This window comes from Anser brachyrhynchus, assembly GCF_964034855.1.
Source record: "Anser brachyrhynchus genome assembly, chromosome: 21".
Lineage (NCBI taxonomy): Eukaryota > Metazoa > Chordata > Aves > Anseriformes > Anatidae > Anser > Anser brachyrhynchus.
Window position 1 is genome coordinate 8,786,934 of NC_137714.1, and position 22,225 is coordinate 8,809,158.

Genomic DNA, 22,225 nt, shown 5'->3' on the forward strand with positions numbered 1-22,225 from the left:
GCCAGAACAGGCCTACACTACATAAGAAAATAAAGCAGAGGGAAACAATTAAGGATACAATTCTTCGCTTCCTACCAGAAACAGCACAAAATGGGGGTAAAAGAGGCAGGGCACTACAGCCAGCTGGCACGATGGTTAGCCCTGCAGGGAGGAGGAGGGAGCCTCCCTTCACTCTGCTCTCTGGGCACGCAGTGGTCCTGAGCACAGCACAGCTCCCAGCATACCAGCACCGCTGCGACAGCTGGCTCTGCCGAGAACGTCTGGTATCTGAACGGGATGTGGACGGTCTCCTTGGGACGCAGGTAGACCTGGGGCCTAAGGTCATCACGAAGGTGGAACATGTCCTCTTCCAGCGGTGTAGCCGCCTTCGTCAGCTCCTTGAAGTGCCGCCACTCCCTTGGGTCCCGTATGACACTGGAGGAGCGAGAGGCAGAGCTGTCAGTGAGAGCTGGATGGGAGTGGGTGCCACCCCCTCATCCCTCTGCTCCGGATGTACGGCAGGAGGGGAATCCAGCACCAAACTGGGGAGGGGACTGTGAGAACAGGCCCCCAGCCAGTGGGGACAGACCCCAGCTCAGGCACTGTGAGCACACACAGGGGGATGGCTTTTGTCCCCTACCTGAGCTCGGGGTGGTCAAACTCGATCGTCACCGTGTGCTGGACGCTGTAGGGGTTCTTCAGAGCAAACTCGAAGAATTCAGCTGTCCCCAGCACGGCATAGACAGTGTGGGTGGCGGTGATGGCCTGGCTGAGCATCTGGGTGATGCTCTCGCTCTTGGTACGCTCCCGGTAGGCATTGATCACCTGCAGGTCCCGCAAGCGCTGCAGGCACTGCTCGTGCCGGCCCTGCAGGGAGGAAGGGGACAGTGAGCCCAGAGCCACCACAGCCCTGCCAGGGCACCCCGGCCCCTGCCCTCACCGTGCGCTGGGGCGTGCTCCCGCCAGCATCCTCCTGCTGCCGCACCAGCGCCATGCGCCGCAGCTTGCGCCGCCGGACGTCTGCAGCCTCGCAGGGGGCACGCGGGGAGGCCGGGCTCACCTCTGGCCGGTGGCTACAAAGCGTGGCTGCCAGCTCGCCATCCACCTCAGCCAGCCTGCGTGCCCGCGACACCCTTGGACCTGAAGGGAGAGAGCTTGGGTTACCGGTGTGGCACGGGGGTGTGTGTGAAGTGTCCCCGTGCTGCACCCACCACCCCAGCCAGCTGGGGACACGGGGGCAGCACAGGCTGAGCCACCCCAGCAGGACTCACCGCTGCCGGCATGCAGGGAGAGCAAGCTGCCGCCCTGCAGGCTGCTGACGCCGTCCAGCGAGGGCACCAGGCGGGCACGCGATGGCGATGGGCGCCTTGGGATCCTCGGGGTCTCCTCACAGCGGTGGCCTGCCGCAGACAGACACCAGGGTGAGCCCCATCTCTGGGGGATGCCCTGCAACACCTCCGCACAGACCGGCTCCATGCCCACCCACCTGCAGCAGGGCTTTCCTGCCATGCTCCCCCTGGAGCCCCAGCAGCAGCCCCTGCTGTACAGCTGCCAGCCGAGACACGAAGCCAAGCTGGGATCGCTTGCTCCAGCCTCCCCCTTGGCTGCTCCAGCCCAGGACCGACACCAGCAGCGCGCAGCAGCGGACTGCCACCAAGCAGGAGGCGGTGGCCGAGCAAAGCAAACGCCGAGCAGGCAGGACTGGTGACGGCTCCTCCTTGCACAAGGCAGTGTTGGAGCCTGCCCTGTCCCCACGAGCATCCCCCCCCCCCCCCCCCGCTCCCCCCTCAGGTCATCACTACTCCAAAAAAAGCACACAGCAAGCTCAGGCCAACATGGAAAGAAGACAGTCAGCACAGACTCACCCACAAGGATTCATCAGAAAATAACTTTCCCACTTCTTTTTCCTTATATTGTCATAAATTTCTTAAATTGTCATAAAATCTACTAGAAAATTTTATCCCCACTGCAGATCTCTGTAGACAATTTACAAAAAAGGCAGAAGCAAATATCTTGTTGCTTACAATGCTCTCTGCATTTTATGATGATCCCTCTGGAATCCTACTGCTATTGCACTCCATATATCTTTTCTGTAAGTGACAGAGCTGTTTCCTACTAAAAAGCAATGGGGACATCATGACTGATTTACCGCTGACCTCTGTAACCAGCTCCAATTTCAATCTGTATTTTGTGAAGTTTCAGCAGAAGTACCTGAGCTTCTGCAGCCACAGCAGGTGGCCAGAAGGCACAGCTCTGACCTGTGTGACAGGACTCGGAGCACCAATTGCAATTATTCTGCATTCCTGTTCTGCAACAGATTCTGATTTCAAAGTGACATTGCCACCTGAAATACGTTCAGTGCAAGACAGGCACCTCAGCTGAAGGCTTCAATGAGAAATACTGTTCCTTGGCCGAATGCTGCTTCTCCAAACAGCTCAATCAACACCACCGCATCCACAAAACAGCTCTGCCACTTAATGCCTTAGACCAAGTTTTATAAATAACTCTCAGAAACCTACTGACATTGTTCTGAATTTGAAAATAAATTTGGCAAAAAAAGGGGAGGGGAGCAGAGAAATCAAAGGACAGCTTTTGTCCTGGAACAGTGTTTTCGTTCTCCCTTCTTTTGCCAGGTTTGAGTTAAACCTCTCTTCGGGTTGTGGATCTCAGATTCTCCTTCCCAGGAGCTTATGGTCCTTTTGCAGGCAAAGTATGAAAATGACAATTTAAGATATCTTATAATGGAGCTAATCTTTCTTCTGAAGATAAGAGTTTAAAACCTGGAGTCACTGCACATTTATAGGATGGTGAATTAAATATAAAAAAAGTACCCAGTACATTCTGGGAAGAATAATGTCCCTACAAGCTCAGTTTTCTGACAGGGACAGCTTTGTGCATGCCGCCTGTTCCTCCATGCTATTTGTTAGCACCCGTCTGTGCGTCACCATTTCCATCCCATCGGCCTGAAAGCTGCCTTACCCTGGGTAAGACAGCAAGGAGCATCACAGCACCTCCACAGCATCCCCCGAGCCCACATGCAGGGATGGGGCTGTGGCTCCGCTGCCCGGGAGCTCACTCCAGCACCGAGTCAGAGCTCTACCAGGGCACATCCCGATTTTGCCTTCCCCAGTCACAGGCAAAATCTGGGAGACCAACCAAAGGGAGGCCCACAGCGAGACTTTGAGCCAAGTGCCCGCTGCTTTGCGCTGCCAGAGCTGCACCACGTCGAGGTTCTAAGATCATGGGGTCAGAAGCAGTTTAAAGACCACCAAGAGGTGGCCTCTACCCTAAACCCTCCACCTGCAGGTTTGCAGCTGGTCCATCCACGAGCTGTCTGCTACTGCGCAGAGACACCTGCACGCTATCACCAGCATCACCAGAGACCAAAGCAAAGGCTGCCACAGTGGCTTCTAGCTCAGTTCTGCTACCGACTGCCGGACTTCAAAACACAGCTACAGAGCCACGTGCTCCAGCTAGGCATCGTGTCCTGTCAGCACAGCCAGGAAGGGGCTCGGAGGGACGCCAGGCAGTGCTCTTACCCACGTTGGCCAGGCAGAGGTGGAGGCGACCCCTCACTGCCACGCGGACGTCCACGGGCCGCACCGCTCCGTGCCACAGCGCGTCCCTGCTCACTGCCACCGCATCCTGCTCGTACTCCGTGGTTGCCACCTCCAGCTCGTGGAGGGTCCTGACGGCCAGCCGGCCCTGGCGCAGCAGGGGCTGGAGAAGAAAGCAAGGACAGGGCAGCACCCACCCCCCTGTGGCCCCCAGCCAGAGCATGGACAGATGCTGCCGCGCTCCCAGGTCTGCGGGAAGCCCTGGCACAAGGACCCCTCTCCCGCTCACAGCAGCAGCAGATGCATTTCCTTCACAGGCTGCCACAGGTGGAACTGTTCCATTGCAGCTGCTCCCCAAAGGATAACAGCTAGGCATTAGGGTAACTAGTTACTAGGGCAACTCAGATCTGAGAGATTAAAAGATCTGGATAAAGATGTTTCTGCATTTCCTAGGTCTGCTTTAATTTTTTTATCCAGTAAGCCCTAGCATACTGCAGAAGTTCCAGGGAAGAAAGTTAATGCTTTGCCATCGCTTTCAAGGATAAGATGACAAATCCTGTGATTACAGGCTTGTCAGATTGACATCAGTCTCAGTTAAACAGAGTGGCTGATAAAAACTTGATTACTAAAGACTCGAGGGTAATCTAACAGCATCTCTACACAGGACAGAAAAAAGTCAGGACTCTTCCTTAAAAATCCTGCATTCTAAGCAGAAGTTCTCCTTCATTGTTAGCAGCCGTTAAGACTTAACAAAAAAGGCTCTATACCTTCAACTTAACTGCTGCAGACCCAACAAGAAGCAAAGAGTCTCCATCCCAGATGTCAATCTGAAGGCTGTGGTCAGCCAGGTAGCGCACAAACCAGCGCTGTTCCCCAGGTTTCAGGAAGGCAGGATCCACCATGTACTTCAGCTGCAGCCCCGGAGCTCCTGCAGGAAACGGATCGTGGTGATGAAAACCAAATCCAAGAGGCTGTGCCTGCAAGAGCCAGGACCGGTGAGCCCCGCCTGCTCACAAGCTCACTGTCATGGGGAGCAAGGAAATCCAGGAGCCCCGTGCATCAAGCAACAGAAACTGGACCCACATCACCCATCCTCAGCACCCAGACCCCTCCTCTCCTGTGCAGTGCGCTTTCAACTTAATAAACCCATCAGTCAAATTAGTAACCAGGTTCACCCTCGGAATGACCCCCTGCACAGAAACGCTCAGTCTGTACAGACCTCTCTCATTACCATTAATAACTCCAGATGGAGAAGGAGCTTCATCAACTGAAACTGCTCAGTGTCCCTTGGGACCAGAATTTAATGAGACACAAAAAGAAAGAAAAGAAAGCATTCTGCTCAGAGAATCAGATTAGATTATGCTAGGCACTTCGTTTTAATGTGCTGCATATCTTTTTAAATGTACTTAACTACAGCTGGAGTCAGCAGTCTAGATGTCTGAATCATGTCACCAATACTTATTGATGTTTTACTTCATGGTTTGACATTTTGAACATTTTTAATTATGTGCCACATAAACTAATAGAGGTTTGCTACTAAAGCAGATAGCAGTCCATTCCCTTGGCCTGGAGGCAAGCCTCAATCTGATTGACAGAAATGCCACTTGAACCAGTAAATGTTGTTTAAACCTCCCAGGTGGCTATTCCTCGCACAGTAACATAATAGCATAGCCCATACACACACAAAAGTTTACTGATGAACCCTGCGAAGGACCACGTGAAACGGCAGTAAGACTTCAGGACTGATAAGCCCCTGGGCAAGGTCTGGTGAACAATGAGAATTCAGTGCTTTATAAACATGCGCAGGCCTTCAAACCAGGCACATCATCTCCTGACGTGAGCATCACATGCTTCTGAGGAAGGCACAAGGCAGGCAACACAAGAAGCAAACTCACAGCCTGGCTGGCCAGCTTGCTCAGGGCCGGCAGGCTGCTCTGCCTTCCAGCACCTCCGGTTGCTCCCCCTTTGGGGCAGCACGCTTCCCAGAGCACCTGGGTCTCTGTGTACACCCTCAGCAAGCGATGGCAGCTTGCAGGGCTTTCTACACGTGCCCAGCTCAGCTCTGAATCTGTGCATGAAGTGCATGAAAAGACTCGTTGCCTTGCGCCCGCTATATCTTGTGCCCAAATACGCTGCCTTTTAACTGCACAACCAACCCTTTTGCCTAGACAGTGCAATCTTCCTCCCACTCCTCCTTCCACCCTCTCACACGCCTCCTGTTCAATCCTGAAGAGGAAAGGCCACACGAGGATGCTAAAGGATGTCAGGACCAGATCTCACCAGTGCGTGGAGTCCCATCTTTGTTGATCCGGACAAGGAGCTGAGGCGGTGCAGCTGACCTGGCTGCCTTCTCGCTGTCCATGTCAACCAGCTGCAGACGTGGTGTGGTGACCGGTGGGAAATGGTAGAACTGGAAGGTGAGGAACACGGTCCTGGGCCACGTCCCTTCCACTCCATCCTGAGGAGCCCTTGAGCAAGAGAAGAGTGGGTTTGGTTGGCCTGTAACACAGCGCTTCCTCCTGATCATAAGCTTCTCGTGCATTTGTCACCCACCAAGAAGCAGAAGAACAAGAGAAGATCAGTATTATCAAAAGTATTTGGACTTCTTTGAAGACAGCAGGCATATGGTTTGCCTTTGCTTTCCAAAAGCTTCATAATTCCAGCTGTCTTCTACCATATGCTGTGATGGAAGAGCCAAGCAAAAGTAGCATTTTACCTTTGCACAGTGCGCTGCCATCTATAGAAGAGCTGTGAGCAGCGCCTTGGCAGGATAAAACCACCCTCACAGAAAGGCTTTCCAAACTCAGCTTCTCAATGTGATATGCATTTAAGTAGAAATCCTGCATTAACTGGTTTCATGTCACACTGTGGCTAATGTATACAACAAAAAAATGGAATGTGTTTTAAGAGTGCCTTAAAAGAACAATAATGTTGTTTTAAAGCTCTCTAGGGCTTTGCTTCCATGGCAGGCATTGGGAGAAGCAGCACACTGACAAGGGCTTCTCCTGCTCGAGCATGAAAGCAGCTCGTGGACAATTTTGGGGAGGGATTCTCTCCTGAAAGGCACCTCAAATCCACCTGCAGACCACACCCCGAAGGCTTGGCATCTTACCTACTGAAAGCAAGGAACTGCAGGATTATTTCATTGCTCTGCAGAGCATCAGCTTCCTCCAGCTGAGGACTGAAGCTCGTGGGGTCCAGGGGCTCTGCAATCTCCACAGGCTCCTTGTTGCAGTCCAGGATTTCTGGAAAGCCAGAGGCATGCAGGAGCGCCAGGGAAGCACGAGAGCACACGGTGCTGGAGCTGGCAGAGAAACGGGGTTGAGTTCTGCAATAATGACCACCCAAACCCAGGCCCTCCCTTGGCACGCTCAGCGTGCTGCGGTGCCCGGAGAGGCTGCTCAGCCCCGCCACGGCATCACCCCCCCAGCACCGTCAGAGCCCCACCTGCCTGCCGGCAGCCCCACGGCCACGATGGGCGCCTGGGCGGGCGCGAAGGGCAGCTCCCGCAGCTGCTCGCTGCCGGAGGGGTCCAGGTCCGGGGAGCCGGGGTGCAGGTCGGCCTCCAGGTGCGTGATCCCTGCCACGTGCCAGGGCACAGCAGGCTTGGCACGAGCGGTGCCGGGGGCTCTGAGCATGCGGGTGTCCCGTGGTGTCCCGCGGGGCCGGGGCACCGGGGCGCTGCTGCTCCGCGGCAGAGGGGGCTCGCCCTTACCGCACGGCGAGGCCAAGAGCTCAGAGAGCGACAACTGGAAAGGAAAAAGATACTGTGAGCATGCTGGCACTGCCCAGGGAAAAAACACCATGACGCTGCAAGCACTGCAAGAAGTCTCCACGGGCTAGGTGGGCCAGAAAGCACTTATTTTCAAGCAGTCCGTGCAGTTCAAATGCTGTTTGCTTTGAGATTTGGCTCAGCAGCATCTCTGCTCTGCTTAGAAGCGGCACAGCTTGGCTGCCTGTGGGTTCACACCTCTGCTTTTTGCTTTAGCTGCTGTGCTGTGCTTTCTCTTGCAAAGGGAGGAATAAGAAAATGCAGTAGAAAGATCAAAGAGTTCAATGCAGTCCTATGAAGCATTTCATTTCATCAAAAATATTTGTGTGCACTGATCCCTGCATCAAGATACAAAAACCAGAGATTTCAGTATTTATAGCTCATCTTAAATCCTGATAGCTCTCTGTGAAGAAATCATTGTCAGAACGTACCGTGGACAATAGTGCCCAGCAAATCTGGGTTATCAAAAACCAGACCAGCCCTTAAAAAGGTATTTGGGGTGTGAAAACAGCTCAGAAAATTCTGCCCAGCAAATTATGTGCAGAATTTGTTTTGTTCCCTCTGCGAAAGTGGATTTTAGCCGCATTTTTGGTGTTACTTGGCCCTGGCAGCCCTGAAAATGAGCAGTTAACAGGACTTTGAGCATGTTCTCAGCAATTGGACCACATTACGTGATGTGGAAATGCCGCTGGCTGCTGCCAGTGCCCACACAGCTCAGCAACACAACCGCGCAGGCAAGGCACACACCCAGCAGGGCTTGCACAGCACGGCTTCAGGGGAAGAAAATCTCCACAAAACAAACATACCAAGGTAACAATCTTCATTAGCATTACCAGTAACAAATTATGAAAAAAAAAGTAGTAGGGGTACATATTTTAAAATTCCTCTGCTCCAGCACCAGTGGTCTGCGTGGATCGGAGGAGCCACCCTTGGGGCCGTGCCCCTGGGCTCCCCACCCCACGACCTGCCCCACATTCCGGCTGGTCCCCGCGGCACGGCCCATGCGCAGCACAAGGCCCCCAGGGCAGCACTTACCCCTGGTCCCCGTGGGGAGGCCGCCAGGCGCAGCGGGGAGGGCAGACCTGCGGAGAGGCACAAGGAGATGCTCTGCTGAAGCCGTCGCCCAGCCCGAGTCTGCTGCACCCGCATCCAGCCCAGCCCTCACCACGGTCTATTTTGCAGGGATGGAACCAGCTCAGCAAGGTGGCCTGCTGCCTCTCAACCCCCTGCTTGCCTTATTTTTCCAATAAGAGTGCTACCTGGCGCGGGAACATGTAGCCCATCTCCAGATTCATCAGTTATTTTGCTGGGAATTAGGCTAAATCTGCCAGGGAGAGTTTTCCTGCTGTAAAACGCAGCTCCTCCATCTCTAGACAGTGCTGCAGTTTCCCTTAAAGCCATGTGGCACTGGCTAAGTGGATTGCTTAATGAGACGTGAAAGTTTTTAGGATACTTAAGGTTTTCATAGCTCCTCCATTATTTCTTGTCACTACTTTCATCTGTTCGTACATTCATGCCCTGAAACAGTATGAGTTTTACTGTGTTTATATTTGGCTGGTCTGCTCGCTTGCTGGCACAGATGAACTCGCTGTTCCAGTAAGCAGCAAATCCTTTACAGCAGACAAGGAACACAGATGTTTTCTGGCAACGTTGGGACTTTATTTTGCTTTCTCGACCACATATATTTCAGCTATTTCATTCTGACTATTGTCCAACGGAAATTGCCCTGTTTCCCTTATGTCAAAAATAATGTTTTCCCTCAATTACAATGACTTTGGCTGTTGTTTAAGCGACCGTGCGCAGAAGTACAAGGGGCACTAGAGCTGTCAGTACAGCAGAAGGTTTTCCAGCCCATCTGTTCGACCGTGGTCTTAGCCGCACACACTGTTAAGCTGCTTGCACCGTCCTGTAAACGCTACAGGACAAACCTCCTGCTCCATCCCATCCCAGGGGAAAAAACACCCACAGAAGCTGCCAGGCTCTGTCAAAAATGGGTGTCATGGCCTCCTGGGGAGCTGCTGGGCTCACTGCACGGCTCCAGGACCAGTGCTGTGGGCTGCTGGCAGCACCACTCGTCCCAGCGGCTGTCACAAGAACGGACCTGGCCTCGCAGGTCTCTTTAAGTGCAGCTGTGAGCTTACAATTGCTGTGAATGTCCTAAACAGGTAAGGCAAGCACCAGCTCTGATCACAGCAAACTACCTGTCCCAGGAGCTACCAAGCACTTAAACAGTGCTGCTGCTGAGTTAACCTGCAGAGCAGAGGCAACTGACTGCATCCCAGCCAGTGCACAGGAGTAAAGGAGCAGTGGCCGTGGGGCCACAACTCCCACGCCAAACCTTACAAATGCACCTCCGGGCACGCTGCAGGACAAAGGGCCGCATGCCAGCTGCGTGCCCAGGGTCCTTGTCAGAGCACACAGCCACCAGCTTTTGTTCAACATTTCTGCCACTTGACCACATAACCAACCTCCAAAGCCATTTGCTTTTGGTGGGGAAGCCGGGATCAAGAAATCTTGAAGATGCAGCCACTGCCGCAGGGGAGCTGGGGCCATCCCCCAGAGAAGGGGGGAACGCGTTCAGGATGCCCCGAGCACGCTGCTCTCACGTGTCCAGGCAGCCCAGCACCTCCAGCATGGGCACAGAGGGTCACTGTCAGACCACATTCAGCCAGACTTCTCCTTTCACCATGCTGCAGTTCACCGAACTGACTGATACCAGCTGAAATGCATTCAAGAGAGATCTTTCAAGCAACATCAGGAAAAGAACAGCCTCAGAGCAATGTCAATGGCAGCCTAATCCAGCGTATCCCAGCAAACTCCAACACCGAGCTAAACCTCTTAATTCTACCCTCAAAGATTTCTGCTTTAAAGCCCGTTAAACTAGCAAAGACAGCCCCAGAGGCAGCAAGCCCGAAGCTGGATGTGGGTCAGGGATTTCCCACGGCAAACCCATGGTGCCACTGCCATCTCGTGGAGGCGACGCAGCTCCGGAGCCGAGCGCAGGACCGACCGTGCAGCTCCCACGCCAACTGTATCGCCCGACCTGCAGCCAGCGTGCTCCATCCCGTCTGGCAGCTGCAGCCTTGCTAGGCTCACCAAAGGAGCCCTGTGAGCTCACGAAATATTCAGAGGGAACCCCGCAGTCATTTGACACAGCCTGGCTGCTTGAGCAGGCAATTACACGGTTAAAACTGGCACTTGTCTGTACAGCAAAACATTTACTAACAGATGACTTTTCTGGCAGTCCCTCAAGCACAAACGGTCCTATAGACTTCAGTAACAACACCCCATTAATAAGGTAATAAACTCACATATTGATGTTTAAACAGGCAGTTAAGTTGAGAGCAATCTGGTTTGCACATCCATAGATAAATTGAAAAAGATTAAAAACAAGGGAGCTGAGAGGCTTTCAGTGGAAGAGGAGCACCCTCCTCAGCAGAGCACACAGGGGAACATCAAATTGCTCCAGAATGGACAAATAAGAAAACTTGTACAGGCCTATTTTGCTCCCAGTCCTACCTTGTGGGGTGGAAAGCACAGATTAAAACAGATCTATGGGTTTCTTCCCACTGATCAGGAAAGGGGAGAGCTGAGAGAAACAAAGCAGTGTGAACTGGAGCAGGTCTCCAAGAGCACTGGGTACTGACCAAACTCCATTCCCAAATCAAAGGAAGTTTTTTTAATTCCAAAAGACATAGATCGGTGCTGAGAATCCTACCATCTGGCACTCCCGTACTATATATATGCATACATACACACACACACGCAGCCTGGTTTTTCCCAGCTCAACACTGGCACAGAACCCCTTGCGTTAGAGGTGTGTGCTGATTAAACGTGTGTTGCTGTCACGCTCTAGGAACTGCAGCTCAACGAGATTATTTATTACTCAGCCTATAATTGACACCTCTTCTGTCCTCAACCATCTGGAAGGATTATGATTTCAAAGAGATAAGTAAGTGTTGGCAGGGAGCAACGCATTGCTGGTGAGGCTGCGAGGCCCTTCCAGGAGTTTTTGGTGGTTTAGCACTGAAGCCCAAATGTTGTCAGAGTGAACCAGAATGGGGGTGGGCTGGTGGCACACCGCAAATTAGTGCGATTCTTGCACATGGCCCTGTGCTAATATCACAGGTGAATTTCAGAAGGTAAAAAGGAGAAGTGAGAGCTGAAACCAAACCAATGTAAACTCCATTCACTACAGTAATTCATAAACTTGTTCACTGAAAGTCACGTGAAGTTTGTTTTTTCTCTTGATCAGATACCAGTGCTACACTCTATATTTTAAATGTCACCAACATGGAAAACACTCACTCAGAGATGGTGTAGGAGGCTTCTCTGACTCTTTCCTGGCTTTACTTGAGATATCTGTAGAAGTTGCAAGATTTTCTTCTGAATCAGTGGAAACGTGGAATTGGACAGTACCAGATGCAACTAGCTTCACCTGAATATTTGAAATTAAATACTTTTAGAGAAGGCTTGATACATACATACTCATACCTCTGAAAGCGGACCCAGTTCCCTCCCCCTGCTGCCAGAAGAACCACGCTGCAAGATGCAGGCACAGCCAGCATGGTTTGTAAGCTCCCAGACACCCGTGCCCTTGCACACCAACACTTGCAAACTCTGCCTGCAGCCACCCCAGGTATCAGATTCCTCTGAGTGAAGAACACGCACACAGCCATCAGCTACTTAAAAGCACGCTGCAGTGCAGGCACAGGTGCTCTGCCTTTCCCCCCAAACTGTGTACATGAATAACCCAGTCTTCAACAGAGCAAGCTATGTAGGCACCCGTCTGTCTGCAGCAGAGAGCAACCAGTGCAGTTCAACACTAACAGTTCTGAACACATCTCTGTGACTCTCCTCTGCGAGGTCTCAACCTGAGCAGTAACTTACTTTTACTGATAAACTATGAACATGCTGGAGCAAGGCCTTCCTCTTTTCATTTGCATGTACATCGCTCAGAATAAAGCGGTTCAAGTCACGGAGGCCTCTGAGAAGCATCGCAATAAGTAAGTGTGCTGACCAGCTCTGCACCGGCTCCATCGCGTGCTTACAGCGAAGCAGTGCTTGACACTAAGTGCAGTATATACAAGTATTCATGTGCACGGGCAAGGGGTGGAGGGCTGTTATCTTCCTTTTCGCATGACTCTTTATTCACTCAGACTTGCAAAAAGCTTCCCCATCACCCGGGCACTTGGAAAGGTTCTAGTAATGGAAAGCCTGTCTGGGAAAGCCTTCGGGGTGTTCAAGGGCATTTGTGGTGCAGAGGGAGAGGCAGCGGCGTCCCTTACCCCCTCGGAGCAGCATCCCTTACCTCCTCGGAGCTCTCGCTGTCAGCAGGGGCCCTGAAGACCAAGGCCTGGCCGGGGCTGCGGCAAGCACCACCACGCAGGGGCAGCACCACCGGGGAGGAGTCGGTGCCCAGGAAGGGGCTCCAGAGCGCCCACCGCACCGCGTGCATGTCGGCCGCCGGACCCAGGGCGCTGCCGGCCTCGGCCTGCGGGGCACACGGGACACGGTCAGCTCCGGGAAGGCAGGCAGGAACAGGACCTTTCTAAATGACTTCATCCATTCAAGGTTAAACACAACATTTCGGCCACAGCTGCACGCAGGTATGAATCCTGCTTTCTCGCTGTAATTATTGCACCATTCTTCCTCCTTGAGTACCTTTTGTTTTTGTCTGCTCTCTCCCAGCTTAACAAGCGTATCACTGAAATGATTCCCTTCCCTGCATGCTACACTTGCAGAAGGCTAGGCAATCACACTCAAGGTAATTGTACCTTATCCCTTTACAAAATTACACAAAGGACTATACCTCCATATTATGGATCAGCAAAACACAATAAAATGCTTTTCAAAAATACTAGAGTTTTTTCGTCCTCTGTATATATTTAGCCCATGTAGGCTGGGATAAATAAAGACAATGCCACCCCTCCTTTTCTGCAGCAAGTCTTTTCCTTGGCCACTGTCTGCCTCCAGATGAACATTTTCAGCCCAGCAAGATAAACATAAGAGCTAGCAGACTTGACTGGGAATTTATCATCGCCACTGCCATAACAACCAGGACAATGCTCCACAGGACAAGAACTCGCCCCTGTTCAGCAGGTAATCAGGTCTCCACAAGGACACAGCACCCATTACGCTGCAGCCCTCTCACCCAAATAGCTGCACTAAATGACGGATTTTTGGCCATCTGCTCCTCAAAGACAGGAAACCTATGCTAAGCAGAGGCCGAAGGCTTCCACTTACCCCAACGCCTCAGCAGCCTCCCCTTAAACCGAGGGAAATGGACAGACAGGCACCAAACCGAACTCGCAGCTCTCCACCAGCACCTGAAATCACTCCCACAGCTCCCTGCCGGCTGCTAATTATGGCCCCGCAATCGGCTCTGGGATTAAGTGCACACAGGAAGGGCAGAGGGAGCGGGGGCGATGGCAGGGTGGACGCGTGCCCCCCGGCGGGGAGCACCGCGGGCCCACATGGGTCTGGCACTGCAGGGACACGGCACGGCCAAGCACCTGGATCCCCATCTCCGCAGGTCCTCAGGTTTCAGCTTTTTAAGCGAGGTGAATTCAACACCTGACTTCCGATGGCACAGCTCCTCTCTGCTTCTCCTCCCCCAGTCAATACAAATTTTAAATCCCTTCGGCCTGGCACACACATGCCACTTTTCAAAATATCCATTTTCCCCGTTTTGTTCTGGACAGCCCTAATGAGAGAAGACATTTACTGCATTACCAACGACCCCCTCCCTGCCGCCTTAGCAGGACAATTAGGGACTCATAACGAATCAATTGCTATCGATTCAGCCACGCAGCTGGAATAGCGCTCTGGAGGAGCGCTGGGGAAGCGCACCCGCAGCCCCGCTCACCAAGGGACAGGGACGTGTCTCACTACGAGCTCCCCGCTGGCCCAGCAACCTCCTGTCCCCAGAACCAGGCTGTCCCCATCCCATCTGAGCTGCCGCTCACTAAGCCACCGAAGGGCAACATCCATCTGTGCGGAGTCGCATGGCACAGCCTGGCTGTCAGCACCTCCACTGAATGATATAGCTAAAAAAACTTATAAATCATCAGTAAATTCACAGTAACGGGCATGATCTCTGCAAGTGCTGTTAGTACAGAGATTTCTCATGGTTTTAAGATCCTGAATACATCAGATTTCAGCTCCCAAAAAAACCTCGGCACATCAGAGAAAAATGAACATGAGGGGTTAATCTCTTTTCAGCATAAATGCTAAATTCTAAAGAAAAGTCTCTTTTAAATTAAAAAAGCTGAAGTTTTCCAAATTGGTTTGCCAGAACACTCCAGGACTGCTGCAGGCTAAATTTCTCCATATACATATACACAGTGGAAAAATTTAACAACATATAATTAAAATGATTTAATAAGCCCATTTGCAACACATTACACATAGTGCTGCAGAAAGCACTCTGACATTTTGATGGGAGACATTTGCCTCTCTTCCTACAGAGCGAGGCAGTTCTTTAGATACCCTTCACGAGCAACAAAAGGAGCTATTGTTTGATCCTGGAAGACACTGTGCCGCCAGGAACAATGTTCCCCCCTACCTCAAAGTTTTCTACTGTTCAAACGCAGAAGCGGATATTTAAGTGTGATGGCAGCAGAGATCCCCAGCAGTCGTTAGAACTAATGGAAAGAGGCACGCTTGTGAGACAGCCTGATGAGCCTCCAACGCTGCGGGCCAGCAGGGGGGCAGCAGAAGGGCTGCCCGGAGGCATTTTGGTGCTGGGAGGAGCTGCACCAAGGCAGAGCCCTGGTCCTTCAGCAAGCCCCATACAGCTGGCCAGGGCTGGGCTCGTCCTAAGAGATGCTGAGAGATCAACGAGCCACAGATACTCACAATTCCAACTGAGAAGGCCAAGGATGCACTGAATAATTACACATAGAAAAGTAGTGCCTAGCTAGCTCTCACATATTTTTAGTAGTTTTTACCAAGATGAATAATTCTGCTGTTGGAAGCATTCCTTTACTGGGAGTGCTTTCTCTTCTCCTTGATGTTCCTCACCTGCAAATCTGACATACTAGCCAACAAGAATTGGTAAAAGCCAAACAACTGGGTTTCCCCCTAGAGCATTTAATGGGTGAGCAGAGCAGGCCACAGCAAAGAGGGACAGTGGGGAAAAGCAAGGGGAAGCAACGAAGCAATTCACCCAGCACTAAGATCCTGCGACGGTTCTGGTTCACAGAAAGCACTTCATTTTTCAGAAATAACTAAAGGGCAGCAGTGTGTTACAATAACGAAGAAAAATGCACAAAATCCTGAAACCCTGCAGAAACGGGAGTTCTGAATCAGAAAATCCTGCAACTCTACAACCCATGTCCCAGAGATAGCTCACAGAAATAACAAGTGTTTTGAGCCTTGGTTCTCTGATTTTTGAGGTCAATCAAGTCCCAAGGGCACAACATAATGCTGTTCTGCAGCGTTAACCATTTCTGTGGAAAACACTGTGCTTTCTTTTTAAAAGATAAGGCATAAGATTGTTACAACAGGGGGATGAAAACAGTGAAAAATAACATAACCACCACTTTTAAAGACAGCAAAATTTTCTAATATGCTCAGAAAAATCTCTCTCCCAACCTAAATTACATTGTTTGTGGCATTTATAAGGGTGTCTCTTTATGAGATTCAAAAAAAATCTCTATCACAGATGCCACGGCGTACAGTTTATCTGAACCATTCTCTTCACGCTACCCAATGGTGGGACCTCCAACACCCTTCCTGTCTGTCCCAAGTCCTTACTGAATGTGTCGCTCAGGATCATTCCTAAGTGCCGTGCTCAGGCTGCCCTGATGTTTTCTGCACCCCACGTCCCAGCTGGCGGGACGGGGCCGCGTGGTGGAGGAGCCCCCCGGTGCCTGCACTGACCCCATGGGGCTCAGCACGGTGCTGAGGCTGCCCCCGTCACAGCCCCCATGGCACCTGAGGGAGCCCAGGCAGACTCCGGTCAGCCGGGGCAGACTTTACCCATTAACAACCAACGGGGACACCACAGCACAGGCATCTGCCCCCAGGGCCCTCCCCGACACCCCTGCCCTACCTTGCTGCTGGCTCCGGCCGCGGCGCAGACGACGTACTCCAGCTGGAAGCAGACCCCGAAGGCGGGGTGAGGAACCATCTCGCTCAGCTGCAGGCGGCTCCTCAGAAGCAGGGCCTGGCCCGCCGCGCTGCGGAGGGGCAGAGGAGGAGGAGGAGGATGGCCCGGGCTGCAGCCCCACGGGCAGCATGGGGAGGGGGCCACAGGCACCCTTACCTGGCCGGGGGGCCGTTGGGCCGTCCACAGGTCACCTCCGCCGCCGGCAGCAGCACGGCCACCTGCGGCGCCTGGACGAAGCGCAGGCCGTTGTGGACGCCGACACGCAGCCGCCGCTCCTGCACCGACAGCGCGCTGCTGGCGGGCCGGGCGCTCACCTGCCAGGGGGACAGGAGGGGTCAGGGACAGACCGACAGCGGCCCTGCGCCCACACCAGGCCCCAGAGCAGAGACCTCCCATATCGCAGTGGGAAACCAGCCCCAAGAGGGGCTCTGCATGGCTCGGGGCCAGGTGCACAATGACACAGGGACACTCAGCACCCGAAACTGGGACATGTGTGGTCAGTCAGAAACCGACAGAAATGCACCCTGCCCCAGAGCGAGCGCTAGGTATTAACGTGTTCCGTCTTTACAGCAGCCGGTGCAGGCCTGACAAATAAGCAGGCCTTGGCAGGGGGCCTCCCTGCTCACAGCACTGTGATGCAGAATGAAGCTCACAAGAATGAGCATTAAATCTTTTCTTTGCCTTCTCCATAGCAGAGCTGACCAAAATTCTGCTGATTAGTGTCTGGATATTCAACACAAATCCTACATAAAGCACCTGTGTACTACTAATCCAAAAGAATCTACAAGATAAAGCAAGAAAAAGGCTTTCACAGCAGAAAAAATGGACATTCTAAGCAAAACAAACACTCCTGTGCAATTTATCTGAATGCTTCCTCTTTTCTTCCTGAAAACACGGCAGTGGCATATTGCTCATTTGCTGTACTTTCTCCCAGGGTAATTATATTGGCACTACCTTAAGCAAGCGGTCACTGTTCAGTAACTCCAGCAGCTCTTCCTCGAATTTCTCCAGAGAAGGGTACAGCCTGATGGAGAGCTTGTCCAGGTAGCAGGTGACCGACTTCATGAGCCGTGGTTTCAGAAAGCAGTCACCTGCAAAGACAAGAGGCCGGCCGTGGGTAACGCTGCAGAGCCAGGGGCAGTGCTGGCTCGGAGCCGTCAGACCAAACCTGAGCAGCAAACAGCACCAGGATGGGTGCAGGGCAGCAGTGTGCCCCCGGCACCCCACACAGCCCTGGCTTTTTAACAGCAACAAAGAAATGAACAGAACAGGTAGCGTCCCTAGCCAGTGAAGCACCATTTTGATGTGCAAGCACAAGCCAGGAAAGCTGGGTGGGATTTCAGTGCCAGAGGTTTTCTTCTGTCAACCACCAGGTGGGACCGCTGCTCTGTGCCTACACACAGCTCCGTACACACAGACCCCTGCCACGGGACGCAGGGATGTGTAACAGGTGCCAGAGCTGCTGGGTTTCATCCTGCTGCCAGTTTTCTGTCTGAAGTCAAGGGCTCCTCCAGCCATCCCCAGCTGCAGCCTCTGCCTGCTCCACTCTTGTGTAGCGCCCTCAGCAGCACCAGGGACCCACCTGCTTTGGAGACCTCGCTGTACTATGTGCGGCTTTAACATTAATTGATACAACCCAGGAACTGGTTAACAGCAGGGTTTTCCATGCAGTAAATTGAAGAATAATTCCTCTGCCAAATTGATGGTACTGTCTTGCTGTTCTTTGAGTTTCCAGATCACGTCATTTCAGTCAGATCAACGCGAACTGCAAGGCTGGCATCCATAAGGCAAGATTTATGAGGGCTGCGTGTGGGAGAAGCTCATCCCTCTGGACCTGCCAGCTCTCTAACTAACCAGAGCACCACCACGAACAAGGACAATCTTAAACAAGCTGCACGGGCTTCTCCTAAGACTCCTCTGAATGACTCTAATTAAACCAACCATTATTTATCCCTTGCATTTTCCCAGGAGCAAAGCAATTAACAGAAAAGAGAGCAGAATGAAGCCACGCAGACATATTTCAGGACTGGATACAAATGCCACGATTGCTTCTCCACCACAGGGGAGTTCCAGAGAAGTCCGTGACATTTCTGTCCAAGTGGAAAGCAGAGAGAATGAGCCCCACAGGTCACGCTGGTGTTCTGGGGGCTGTTTTTAACACCCTGAGCACAGAAGAGAGACTGTAAAGCCAAAGAGCAGTAGGACCTGCAGCCCACCCTCCACCAATGCACAGACTGAGCCTGCAGCAGGGGGAAAGCCTCCCACAGGCACCTGCAGCCCACCTGGCTTGGTTGGTGACCCCGGGGAGTCGGAGCACAACTGGCTCCAGGCTGGGTACCCACAGCGGGCAGCCTGCGCTGCCAGCACATGCGCAGCACCACGCTGAAGGGATATGGAGGCAGAAGGCACCACTGGAGCTCAAGCAGAAAATATCCAATGTGGCTTTGACATTGCAGAGAAGTCACAAACCAAGCTCACTGCAAACCTTTCTTTTGTCACTTTTTTCTACCAATATCTTTTGCACATCACTGATGCACGACTCAGGATGCAGCAGCAGCGAGGTACGGATGCCTGCCTGCTCCGGCTGCCAGCGGGTTTTGCTAGTACAATAAAAGTGAATCAGTGCTGCCTGCAAGTAGAGCAGGGTGAGAGAAGAAGGCCAACAGGGAGCACAAGCCTGGCTCCCAACAGACACACACTGGAGCCGCTTGCAAGGGCTCACTCTCATGGCCGGGGAGGCAGAGGTGCACGAGCAGGACTGCAGGAGCAGCCCCGAGCAGCCCTGTGTCACCCTGCAGTATGATACCCGCAGCGGTGGGACTCAAGGGGCCCTTACTTGTGTCTCCGTGCGCAGGGAGCAAGCCAGGGATTTTCTGCAGCCCAGACACCAGAAGGTTTTCAGGCAGGAGGTGAAATATCGTCTCCAGGGGTGGGTGGGCCTTCAGGGTGTACTGCAGGTGGCTGTTCTCCATTATTGTCATGTATTTGTTCTCTAAAGAGAAAACATTATGAAATGAAAAAAGCAATGGGAAGAGAACTTTACAGTGCTGCTGTCAGTTGAAGAAACCATTATCAATAAAGGCACATGTCATGAGCAAAGCAAAACCTGAATTTGACAAGTTTCTCCTGCTGACAATACACCACACTCCTGAACACGGATTCCCTATTCCCCTAAACTCCCCCGTGCCAGGAAATTTATGGGAGTCTGGCAGCAAAAGCACAAGATGGGGAAAACCAAACCTACGTGAGCTCCGATGGGCAGTGCATGTTCCCAGGCAGCACAGCACATCCTCTGACCACAACCAACTCGCTCCCGAGTTGCTGGGAAGCACATGCTGCCCACCGGCACCGCAGTGAGAAGGCACCGCACCGTGCATCGACATGGCACAGCCCCAGGGTTTTCGGAAGAATCTTAAGACACATCTCTGCTTTCCAGAGAAGAAACGTGAATATTTTCTCAGATTTAAGAAGTTAAACCATTTTCATATCAAATGGAAAAACAGAGGTACTCTTCCTTTCTGGCTACTAGCAACTGTGCTGACACCCTGAGTGCTTGGGAAGGAACATTACTCAGAAGCAGATTATTCCTCTCCAACAGCACCAGACCCAAGATGCCTTCTCCAGACAAAAAGCAACGTATCGACAGCAGAAAGCTTTCCGATGGGCTGTCAGGGGCGGGCGTAATGTTCACCATTTTTCAAACATCCTTAATAACCATCAGTACAGGGTAAGCACAGAATTTGTCCCCGTCACTTGTCAGTGCATCTCAGCACCAGCAGGCATGTGTGTATTTCCAGCGCAAGGACACTTCCCTGCTTTGCCAGACAGAGAGGCATCTCGCACAAGGTGACTTTCATTGAGGAGCCTCACCTGGGGACAATGCAGCTATCAGCTTCCGAATCCAACACGTCTTTTTGGAACAGAAACCCATAACCCTTACATTTTCTTTCTACTGCATTGCTTAGGAAAGCATTTCTAACTCTATACCCATTTCCCCTGAAATGTGCCAAAACAGTACAAAATTTCGTCTGCTTTCACCATGCAATGGGGACATCACTTCTCAAAATGAGCCAAAGTAATAACCATGTATTCAGTTATTTTTTGCATCAGATCTCAGACTCATGTTCTCAATTTTTTTTTTATCGTGGTACTGAAACCCACCATGCAACTCCAGTGCTTGAAAGGAGAAGGCACGCTTCTGCTTAGCACTGCGAGGGCACAGACCATGCATCTTTTGCCTCCAGCAAACAAACACGATACCTATTAGGATAACAAAAACTGCAAAGAAAGGAGTGATACTAGTATCTTGCTGCTGCTTACTTTCTACAGGGTCCTGGAAAAGTGGATGCAGTAAGGCACGCGGTGTCCCATGGTACAGCTTGAGTCTGAAACCAAAGAGCATGAACCAAACGTGAAGCATTCAGTAAACCCATCCTGAAGCACATTTCCTGCAACTCTTCTGCTCAAAAAAAGAAGCCAAGTTCCTACTCTCTAACATGATACAAACAGTAGGGGAAAAATATGCATCACTTAATAACCCCACCGTTGCCTTTCTAATAACAAAAACCTTTTTTCTAAAAGCTAGGTTTGTCTCTGCAGCCCCAGGACCACCTCTTCTCCCCCCAGAAGCAATTGTGCCCCACTCTCAGAGAGGCCCCGGTGCAGGGAAGCCCTGGGGCCAGCAGTACCTACACTCTGTCCTTGGCAGCCAGGTCCGTGGGATCCCACCTGCTGTCGAACAGGGGGATGAGCCCAAAGCCACACGACAGATCCCGGGAGGGCCCCTCCGGCGTCTGGGCTGTCGCCACCACCTCCACCACAGCCGTGATGCTGGGGTGGTTCAGCGAGGTGTGGAAGTAAACGGCCTGGAGGAGAGACAGGAAGGAAGGGAGAGAAGGGAGAGAAGGCATCTCAGAGCTGGTGGCAGCAGCTGCTGGCAGCAGCTGCTGGCAAGGACATGTCACACAGACAGCGAGCACTGCAAAAAGAACAGGGAGGAGACGACGACGATGCCCGTTTCACAGGATGTGCATGGTGCCAGGTCCAGCTAAGGCATCGGGCTGGGTGTGCCGTGGGCTGCAGGAGCAGCTGGTCCCTGGGGCTCACCAGCTGGCGGGGGCCCCCAGGCCCCAGCAGCACAGCGCAAGGCAGGGGTGAAGAGGACGGGACACAGGTCACCTCCCAGGGACAGGATTTACAGTGGGGTTAATCTTTCTATTAAAAACTCATTATCACGGTGTCCCGGAGAAAACATTTGCTGTAATCACAGACTGTCAGGAAGGGATAACAGAGAGAGACATTATCGCATCATCCCAGAGAAATAAATCGTTATTCTATTATCTTTTATTGCAAAATGCTGAAATAATGACCACCAGCTGCTGACAAGTGGTCAGGCTGCAGGAGACTGATGCTATGACTTGCAAAGGAAAAAGTCGTTAAAGTGAATCCATTGTTAAAATAAGTTTACAGTTGTCTCCTTAAAAGCTAACAGGTTCAATAACGCTTTCTTCTCTGCTGAGCCCTACACCAAGGCAGCACGAATCCTCCTCCCAGCAGAGGTAACCTCACGTTTGCCACCCTCGTGGGGCCACACTTGCCCTGCCCAGAGACCCGCTGCTGAGCTCGCTCCTCTGGTGACACCACGGTCACGGGGATGGTGCTCAAAGTGCGGGCTGTGCAGCACTGGCAGCACGTGGAACAGTGCAGTGGTTCTCTCTCCTTGCAGCACTCCGTGCCATAGCTTCCTCCATCTCTATTCAAAAAGCACGGGTTGAGTGATGATTAAAACACCCCAGGAAGAAA

At 52.2% G+C, this 22,225-nt stretch overlaps 1 protein-coding gene across 18 annotated transcripts in view; it reads right to left on the reverse strand.

Annotated features, from left to right (window-relative positions):
- The window catches only part of NPHP4 (nephrocystin 4), a 53,765-nt gene that overhangs the window by 27,830 nt on the left and 3,710 nt on the right, over positions 1-22,225 (reverse strand). For 17 of the 18 annotated variants that reach the window (XM_080563817.1, XM_080563808.1, XM_080563824.1 and 14 more), the window contains 18 exons: positions 21,116-21,288; positions 20,744-20,808; positions 19,260-19,415; positions 17,378-17,514; positions 16,580-16,737; positions 16,367-16,493; positions 12,620-12,802; positions 11,617-11,746; positions 8,344-8,390; positions 6,984-7,285; positions 6,649-6,840; positions 5,817-6,004; positions 4,304-4,464; positions 3,519-3,699; positions 1,251-1,379; positions 920-1,119; positions 620-846; positions 225-414 (listed from right to left, as the gene is read on the reverse strand). In XM_080563817.1, coding sequence (XP_080419943.1) covers positions 225-414; positions 620-846; positions 920-1,119; positions 1,251-1,379; positions 3,519-3,699; positions 4,304-4,464; positions 5,817-6,004; positions 6,649-6,840; positions 6,984-7,285; positions 8,344-8,390; positions 11,617-11,746; positions 12,620-12,802; positions 16,367-16,493; positions 16,580-16,737; positions 17,378-17,514; positions 19,260-19,415; positions 20,744-20,808; positions 21,116-21,288 — 2,946 coding nt within the window. Of the gene's footprint in view, positions 1-224; positions 415-619; positions 847-919; positions 1,120-1,250; positions 1,380-3,518; positions 3,700-4,303; positions 4,465-5,816; positions 6,005-6,648; positions 6,841-6,983; positions 7,286-8,343; positions 8,391-11,616; positions 11,747-12,619; positions 12,803-16,366; positions 16,494-16,579; positions 16,738-17,377; positions 17,515-19,259; positions 19,416-20,743; positions 20,809-21,111; positions 21,289-22,225 lie in introns of those variants that run through there. The other variant, XM_080563816.1, reaches the window with a different exon arrangement.